Source organism: Elaeis guineensis, chromosome 12 (genome assembly GCF_000442705.2).
Source record: "Elaeis guineensis isolate ETL-2024a chromosome 12, EG11, whole genome shotgun sequence".
NCBI lineage: Eukaryota > Viridiplantae > Streptophyta > Magnoliopsida > Arecales > Arecaceae > Elaeis > Elaeis guineensis.
In genome coordinates this window covers 2360464-2369847 of record NC_026004.2, presented here as the reverse complement: position 1 = coordinate 2369847, position 9384 = coordinate 2360464, and the positions used below count along the sequence as shown (strand labels likewise).

Here is a 9384-nt window from a genome sequence, read left to right as displayed (position 1 = left end):
CGAAGAAGTGACGGCATGTATTCTCAAAATGGCTGCAAATAGATACAGAGATCGGCGATGTAGGCTTCATAAATACTGCAATGAGCTGCAGGCGAAGGGGATTGATCCTGTGACCCAGCCATACAGAAATTGGGCTGGGTCTAGTGACGATTGGCAGTGGTTATGTGAGCATTTTGGAACTGAGGCATTTCAGGTATGTCTAGTGTTCCAAGTTTTTTAATTATGTTATGTCCTTTATTGGTTATAATTGTATGTATTTTGTAGCGACGATCGGAGGCGAATAAGGTGAATAGGAGCAAGATTGATTCTATTCACACGCAAGGAAGTGCCTCTTTTGCACAGGGAATGAAGAGGATGGTATGTAACTACATTTGCAATCATACTTTGTAACTTTTTATTAAATATTTACATTATTTTGATTTCTTTTTTTTTGTTTGAACAGGGACTATCCGGAGTCGATGCCTATGCTAAATTCTATCAAAACAAGAGTGGCGAGTTCGTGACCGAGGAGGCGAGGCAGCGTCATGTAAGTATCATTACTCTACATTTTGAATACTTTTAAAGAGTTTGAAAAAAATTTATGATTTTATTTTGTTTATTGTGAAGGAAAAAATGTTAGAATTGAGAGAGCAGGCGACGAGGGAGGTGGGATCTGATGGTGATACTGGATCGCAGCAGGTTTGTTTGATGACAGATGATACGATTTTGGATACCGTCCTCGGGCGGCAGTTAGGATCTGGTCATAGCATGCGGTCCAAAAAATCACGCAGTTCGTCATCCGGCCGGTCTGATGATACATCGGTGCCAGAGGCAGTTAGGACATCCATGAGCATGATGCAAGATCAGATTAGTTACTGGATGAATCGTAGTCAGACGCTCGAGAGGATCGTAGCTGCGGTGGCGGGACGGCTCGGTATTGATGCTTCTGAGTTAGCACCTCTACAGCCACATGATGCCGCCTCTGCACCACCATCGCGACACGTATCGGGTCAGGGATCGACGCCTGGAGGAGGGAACGAGGCCAATGAGTCAGATCATACTTAGTTTGTACTTATTTTAAATTTAAAATGGTGTATGGACTTATATTTTTGTATATGACAAAGATGGTTATGAAACTTTTTGTTATTTGAAATTGGTCTTTTGACTTAGAATATTTTTATTGTGTTAACATACTGTTTATTTAAAATATGGTTGATCAGATAATTTGTATTTGAGCAGATTTTTTTGAAAAATTAATAAAAATTTTATTTTTTATCCAAAATTTATTTTAGCGACGAAATATTAATTTCGTCGCAAAAAATTTGTGAACCCAAAAAATAAAACATTTATTATTCATAGCGACGAAATTTTTTATTTCGTTGCTATTTTTGCGACGAAAGTCTTAGTTTCGTCGCTAAAAATTATAACTTTTGCGACGAAATTTTTATTTCGTCGCAATTATGCCAGAGAATATTTTTATTTCGTCATCCTTATAGCGACGAAATTATTATTTCGTCGCCATTATAGCGATGAAATTTTTTTTTCGTCGCAACTTTTGCGACGAAATTATTTCGTTGCTATTTTAGCGACGAAAAAAAATTTCGTCGCTAAAAATTTAAATTTTTTGCGACGAAAAAAAATTTCGTCGCTAAAAATTTAAACTTTTTGCGACGAAATTTTTATTTCGTCGCCATTTTAGCGACGAAATTATTATTTCGTCGCCATTATAGCGACGAAATTTTTTATTTTCGTCGCCATTTTAGCGACGAAAATTTTATTTCGTTGCCATTATAGCGACGAAATTTTTTTTCGTCGCAATTATAGCGACGAAAATTTTTTTTTCGTCGCAATTTTTGCGACGAATTTTTTGCGACAAAATATTTTGCGACGAAATCCGTCGCTAAGTTTTGCGACGAAACTAATTTTCGTCGCAAAAAATAAGAAAAAATTTTTTTTAATCAAAATAGCGACGAAATTTTTTTTCGTTGCAATTTTAGCGACAAAAATTTAAGCTCTTGCGACAAAATATTTTTGTCGCTAATACAGTATATAACTTCGTCGTCTGGGTTTACTATTTTTTGCGACGAAATAAAATATTTTCGTTGCTAAGGTCTTTTGCTACGAGGCTTTCTCTACAAATTTTTAGCGACGATATATTTCGTTGCAAATATTATTAGCGACGAAAATAAGATTTTTAGCGACGAAAAAATTTCGTCGCAAAAAATCAAATTTTTTGTAGTGAGTTAAAAAAAGAATATAGAAATATATTAATAAAAAAAAAGGACAATAATGATTTGTTTTCGTGTACGTGTTTGTGTCTAGCCATGGAAACGTATGAATCAAAATATGCCTTGATATGTTTCAAGAGGTAGAACAAGAGAGAGAAGACAAAATCATATATAAAACTATATCATCTTTTATCTGGATCTGGGTGCAGGAACATACATAGCCAAAAGGTTTTAAAAGTTGCGTGAGACAGAGAAATGAAAATAAAAGTGTTGTTCCGTTTCCCACAAAAACTTCCGGAAAACGAATAGAACTGGCCAATTAGGGTGTTAATTCTGGACCACAAGGCCGATTTTGCCTGTAATGTAACTGTTCAGGGGTTCACAATCTTTTCAAGGAGCTTTTGGGAGTGACATATTATTTTCCAAATCACAGATTTAGATGTGGATTATTGCGAAAGATTTCCGACCGCACATAGATATGGTTGAAATAGGTGTGTGCCCATCATACATATCATGCAGGTGTCCTTTTATAATTTTCTCTCTTTCTCCTCGATTACGTTAGATTTCAGATTTGATCGTTGGAGAATTCTCATCGGAACCAATTTTGATTTGAACTTGTTTTATAAAAAATCTGCTCCGATGGTCCCCAACCAATTTCCAATCAATCCCAGTCATGTCCGTACATGATCGAAAATCTTTCATAATACAAATATTATATATATCTGTACATGATTGAAAATTTTTCATAATACGAATAATTATAATATATATCCTGTATCTACCTTTAGATATGATAATTATAATATATGTCCTATATCTACCTCTAGATATGCAAGTGTCAACGGACCTCTAGATATGCAAGTGTCAACGGATAATGCTTTTGCAAAGTAGAGAAAAAGAGAAATGATAGAATTTCATCAATCCCTCCATCTATTCATTTGTGAATCGTGGATCCTATAATCCTCTAATTGAATCATGATCCTCACCAAATTGCACATTTCATCCTTGTGTGCAATTTATCATGCAATTCGCAAGGACTATTAAACCATAATTTATGGACATCAATTAAAGTTACAATCAAAGCTAACTGTGATCAAAACTGTACCTTCAATTTAAAACTTATTTTGGCTTTTATAGACGCAAGTCTTATTCTTTTTTTTTTAATAAATTTTATTATTCTCTTTCACTTTTTTTTTTTTTTTTGTCCTTCCTTTGCATGAAAGGAAATTTTTTTTTTTTTTTTTTTTTTTTGTAATCTTCGAATGCGCAACATGACAGCTTATAAATTACCAAACCCAACAATGAAATTCTTGATCAATATTTTTTTTTTTTTTGTAATCTTCGAATGCGCAACATGACAGCTTATAAATTACCAAACCCAACAATGAAATTCTTGATCAATATTCCAATATCAGATTGCAAAATAGTAATGTAGCACTCTACCAAATTATACACCTAAATCATACCAAAAAAGTAACACCCCAAAAAGAACTCTACAACTTAGAGTAGAAATTAAATAATAAATTAGCAGAGCAGAATAAGAGGTCATGGATTGAAGTACTAGGGTTTCTGGCGCTCGGGCCCAAGAATTCCATTGACGACGGAGACGCCCACCAGAACTCCGACGGCCTCCGCCCCCGCCACCGCCCCAGCCTGGAGCAGATCCCCAGCGACCCCGACCCCGGCCTCCGCGGCGATCCCCTCCTCCGCCGCTTGGATCTCCTTCTCCGCCGCAACGAAGCCCTCCTCCACCGCCTTCTCCCCCTCCTTCACGATCTCCTCTGCCTCCTCCTCGATCTTCTTCAACCTCTTCCGCAGCCCGAAGAGGGGGATGTCCTGCGCCCTCGCGGGGGCGGTTCCGGCCAGAAGGGGGGCAGGCGAGGAGAGGACGAGGAGGAGGAGGCACCGCCGCCGGCCGGTGAAAGGCTGCGGCGAAGAGGCGGGACCGGCGAGGCAGCGGACAGTGGCAGGGCGAGGGGCGCGGACGAGGGGGTGGAGGAGCGAGGTTGCTGACGAAGCCATGTCGGGAGGATTGGGTTTGTGGTCGTAATGGGATTAGGGTAGCGGAAAACAATCGATGGTGGTTGACGGATGTACCCTCATCTCCTCATTGTCATGTGCACCAACCATAACCAACGGCCATAGAAAATTAAAAATTAAATATAAAATTTTAGTAGAAATAAAATGTGCAGTGGCAATCACCCCAGGGGGCAGATCTTAGTGACACCCTCTGGTGAATTGGATTCTCGTTTGTCTTTTACAAAGGCAAGAATCTCCACCATAACCTTCGAATCTGATACGTTGTAACCGCTTTGCCAGGTTTTTTCAGTTTCGTTTAAAGATGCAGCCATGAGGGGTTCGCCATTGACTTGCAACATTTCTAGCTCTGTTTCTCACGCAATTAAACAAATCTCATATGCATGCTAATCTCTACTCGGAAAACCAAACACATCTTGGAATTACCACTTCCTTCCAACCTTTCACTAGTCCACAAGGGCATATCATGGATAAATCTAGCATAGTATGTTTTACGAAACAAGTTAAAATCAGTTATTTAGCATTCCATGGGTCTGATGCGTACTCCCTCTCCAACCAACGCTAGTTCTCTTGAGCTGGTGGTATATCTTCAGTGCACCTTCCTTCTTCTATATCTTCTGTTCTGCGAAGATCCCGAAGGAAAGTTATCATACTGTAACTGCTTGTGTGATCTTGCTAGGAATTACTGCTCGATAAACTTACTGCTAATCTTCCCAAACTTAACATTTCCACTTCAAGAAAAGGCACCGATACAAACATAATGAGGTCTTCAGGCCTACCCATCTCTCTTCGCAAAACAACCAGAATAAATATCATATATCCGCTCAAAATCTACTGCACTCACGGTCCAAACATGACCCGGCGATGCCGATGGAAGTCCTGTTTGAACCTCCTCGCACCTCTCCTCCACCAATGCCGCCTCCCGAAGCTTCCCTTCCTTCCACAAGCTCTTGACAAGCAAAGCTTTGGTATGACCATCCGGCAACATACGCGAGCTCCTCATTTCCTCGAACATCCTCAGCGCAAGCGCCGCCCTCTCCTGCTTGCAGTACGCCCGAATCAACACCCGATACATATAAGAATCCGGCTCGAGTCTGCACTGCCTCACCATCCCAAACAGCCTATGGACGCTCTTCAAATCCCCATTGCCGGCGAAATACTGCATCAAACCCGTAAATGTTTGTATATCCGGAAGCACTCCCTCTAACATCATCTCTTCCAACAGCTCCATAGCCTCATTTCTCCTCCTACACTTAGCCATCGTCCGCAGCAAAGAAGAACATAACAGCAAGCGGTTAGATTCCGACAGCGAGCCGCATATCGAATTGGCATCGCGAAAGACCTTCACGGCGGCATCAGCTTTCTTCGAGAGACCGTAGAAGTCGACAACCAATCGAACAGTGTCAAAGGGGAGCAGAATCCCCTCGGACTTGACCTTGGAGAGAAGGCGTTCGACCAATTCAACATGCCCGTTTCGAGCGAGGATGGCAATCATTCTCGCAACTGTGTCGCGGTCATGGGCGAACCCTCCAGGTTGGTATGCCACCCAGCAGAAGAACTCCCACGCCGTCTCGGCCTTCTTGAAGGCCCTCAGTAGCTTGCACACCAGCCGGGAGGTCCACACAAGCTTCGCCGCCTCCAATTCAGATACCTCTGCCGGATCCCAGTCCTCCAAAGCTTTGGCCAGAGCGATTGGGTCCAGCCATGGCTTCAATTTGACCTGATCACTGCCGTCATTCTTGGGATTATCGTCGCTGTCTTCCTCTTTATCCGGCTCCTCGTCCGTCTCCTCCTCGCTCTCTTCTTCCTCGACAGCGATCCCAATTCGAGCATCAGGGAATAATATCTTCACGAACTCCTCGGTCCCTGTAGTGTGCCCAGCCTCCCTCATTCTTGATATCGCCTCCCTCATCGATCGCCCCGGGAGAATTCCATCAGAATTCATTGCTTTGATTAGCTTTTCCAGGTCAACGAACCGGCCAGATGACGAGAGGGCCTCGGCAAGCACATTGTACTGTTTTGATGTTCGGCGAATCCTCATGGAAGGGAGTAGATGGAAGACTTCAATGGCATGATCGAGGTTTCCGGATCGAATGAGGTGGTCTATGATGATGGTGTATGTCCGAGAGTTGGGATTCGCACCTTCCTGGATCATCTGGTTGAAGGTGGCAACGGCGGCGGAGTGGTCGCAGGTGGAGGCGTAGAGGTTCATGATGAGGTTGTAGGCTTCGGTGCAGGGGTGGCTTCGGCCACGGCGGCCGGAGGAGGAGGCGGAGGATCGAAGGGAGGCCCAGGCGTGGAGAGCCGAGGGGAGGTCGCCGGCAGCAGCGAGCCAGCGGAGGCGGTCCATGGGGGAAGGGGGGAGGGCGGAGGGGAAGACGCCAGCATCTAGGTCGGCGAGGAGTTGATGGAGGTCCGGGAGGCGGCGGGCGAGAGCGAGGCGCTTGGCGAGGGCGTGGAGAGCGGGCGCGGGGCGACGGGCGACGGCGGGGTGGGAGAGGAAGGAGTGGAAAAGGGCGAGGGCGTGGGCCGGGGAGGGGGCGGCACGGAGGGCATTGGCAGCGACAAAGGGGTCGAGGGCGGGGGAGGAGGGGAGGGGGAAGGAGGCGGAGGGATCGTGGGAGCGGAGGCGGAGGCGGAGGCGGAGCGTGTCGATGAGGCGGGCGCGACGGAAGTAGAGGGAGACGCGGGTTTCGCCGGCGGCAGCGGAGGGTTTCGCCGAGTAGGAGAAGGAGCGGAGGAGCGCGGCGGAGATGCTTAGGGTTAGGGTTTGGCGCTTGGCAATGGACGAGAGGAAGGGATGGAGGGACGGCATCTCGGCTTTCTCATTGCCGGCGATGGTCCGTTTAGTTTGGGAGTGCGGATATGGAGGAAGGACTGCTTGAGCAAATTGAAACGGAGTCCAAAGACTAGCTTTTGCTAGCGCTGCCCTGTTTTGAGTTGGACAAAAGAGAAAAAGGAGATGATGGGGGGAAATGGATCCAATATTTGGAGATTTTCCAATAGAAAATGCCTTTTACTGCATTTCCTCTTATCTTCCCTGATTCTACCAATCAAGGATCATCCCTCATATTGTGACAGAATTTTTGCTCGCGCAATCGTTTCTTCCCAGAATTACAGGAAATTAAACGCCATGACATCGAGGGGCACGTGTTTCCAAGAGCCGTAGCATGTTTGAATCAAAACCAGTCCAATCCCTAAGTAATGCAGAGATAAGCCATACCGAGAAATATTTAGCAAGCTACGAATGGAGTTAACTCTAGAAGACGTAGAGAGACTAAACATAATATACGGTTTAGAATAATTAATCATCTAATTAGAAAAATGGCAATAAACATCTATCAGGACGGTCGCACATCTTACACTAACATAATCATTGATATAGAAAATATGAGATATAATGGGACCATGATGAAAAAGATAAGTTTGAAAAAGATGATTTTGAACAGTGCAATGTAAAATGATTGAAACATATTCCAAACATATACAGAAAAAATAAAGGGATAAAAAGCAACCTTGATGAAGCCCATGAAAAATAGAAAATCAAGTAGTTGGAAAATCATTAAGAAGCAAAAAATATTATGGATTTACAAAGCAAGTCTATATCCATTTCACAAATAAAAGATGAAATCCATGATAAGAGAGAATAAGGGACAAGGAATGCGAATTTAATCAATTATAAATTTTTTTCATATCAAGTTTAAGCATCATAAGACATTTAGATCTAGAGGCCTTAGAAAGAGAATGAGTAAGCTCACGAGCTAATAGAATGTTGGTAGAGATACTATGTCTATGTATAAACGCTCTTGCCCATCAAAGATTACTCTAGGTAATACCATTTTTAGTTTGTTGAGTAGAATCTTGGCAATCAACTTATAGGCAGTATTACATAGATTAATTGGACAATAATCATTTGGAGAGGATGGATTTGATTTCTTGGATAACAACATGATGAAAATTTATTTCCAATCATTAGGCATACAAGAGGTTGAAAAGAAATAATGAACAGCTTGAAAGACTTTAGCCTTAATATGTAGCCAATAATATTAAAAGAAGAAAGCAGAAAAACCATCTGAAATTTTGATGTAACCACAAGGTCTTAGAATTTTGATGCCAAAATATTTCCTATCCATAAAGAGTCCTCTAATATTCAGCAAAAAGAGAGAGTAAGATTTGATGCAAGTGAAAAGACAAGCTACCCATTCATGTTATTATTAAGCTCCCAACAACTAAGTGGGATTTGTGAAATAAATGACAAATGCAAATTTGAAAACAAATGATCTGCCTTCCAATGCTTTTGAGCATATCCAACCTCCCCTACATGTGAATGTTGTAAGCTTGTTTCAAATATCGACTCAATCTTTCCTTCTAAGATTCCTTGCCTAGAGCCAAGCTAATTCCCATCGATCGGCCTCGTAACTCCTGCAAATTAGTGAGTAATCCATCATCAACTTTGAGTTGCATTTGATACACTAAGCATTAAAACACGTACCAAAATAATTTTCTCTCAGATCCTGACAAGATCATAAAGAACCAGATGACGCGTGAGTATATATGTTTGTATTGCATTTTGTGTACTCAAGCTGTAAAAGGATGATTTTATACTTATGGATACAGAATCTTGCGCTAGCAAGAAAGGTCGATACGCATATTGCTCCATTGAGATATTATGGAGCAGCATCTATCTCTTCCTTGGTTGAGCAGCATATAAAGTCAAAATCATGAGATTGACCAGTGTCTCCATAATAAAGAACCAGAGATCCTAACACATCACCAAATCCCCGAAACACTTGGGTCAGGTTTTCAAATGCATCTGGCCAAAATAGATTATTCATGGGGAGCTTGTAGTCGCCTCCAGGGTACAAGGGCTCTCTGGCCTTGGGTTTGTCTAAAAAGTTTGTCCTGATGCATCGTCCACAATATAACTGACATAGGAATTTATTTTTATGACAAGATGGATCAAAAGAACCAAGTACTTATCATTCATTGCAACAGGTACATTCATTTGAGGCTAAATCTAAATTTTCACGTAAAATAACGCAATATAGGCATGATATTTGAAAATGCATTGTATCTCTTACTTCAAAATGTGCCTGTGCGCTTGTGCGTGTTGGAAATTATATCTTAGGCTGAGCTCCTC

At 42.2% G+C, this 9384-nt stretch overlaps 3 protein-coding genes across 3 annotated transcripts; 1 reads left to right on the top strand and 2 right to left on the bottom strand.

Annotated features, from left to right (window-relative positions):
* The first annotated feature begins 220 nt into the window (after positions 1 to 220).
* Positions 221 to 1132, top strand: LOC140852928 (uncharacterized). The gene is made up of 3 exons (XM_073246866.1): positions 221 to 357; positions 443 to 526; positions 607 to 1132. Exons 1-3 carry the CDS (start codon positions 346 to 348, stop codon positions 1042 to 1044), a joined length of 534 nt encoding a protein of 177 aa, XP_073102967.1. The 5' UTR covers positions 221 to 345; the 3' UTR covers positions 1045 to 1132.
* A 2465-nt stretch (positions 1133 to 3597) lies between these two features.
* LOC105055770 (uncharacterized) lies at positions 3598 to 4318 on the bottom strand. Its single transcript, XM_010937747.4, has one exon. It carries the CDS (start codon positions 4227 to 4229, stop codon positions 3768 to 3770), a length of 462 nt encoding a protein of 153 aa, XP_010936049.1. The 5' UTR covers positions 4230 to 4318; the 3' UTR covers positions 3598 to 3767.
* Positions 4319 to 4658: 340 nt separating this feature from the next.
* On the bottom strand, positions 4659 to 7310 carry LOC105055769 (pentatricopeptide repeat-containing protein At5g66631). Its single transcript, XM_073246635.1, has 2 exons — positions 4947 to 7310; positions 4659 to 4866 (listed from the first exon to the last, which is right to left on the bottom strand). The coding sequence occupies exon 1, from the start codon at positions 7057 to 7059 to the stop codon at positions 5020 to 5022; it is 2040 nt and encodes a 679-aa protein (XP_073102736.1). The 5' UTR covers positions 7060 to 7310; the 3' UTR covers positions 4659 to 4866; positions 4947 to 5019.
* Positions 7311 to 9384: the final 2074 nt, after the last annotated feature.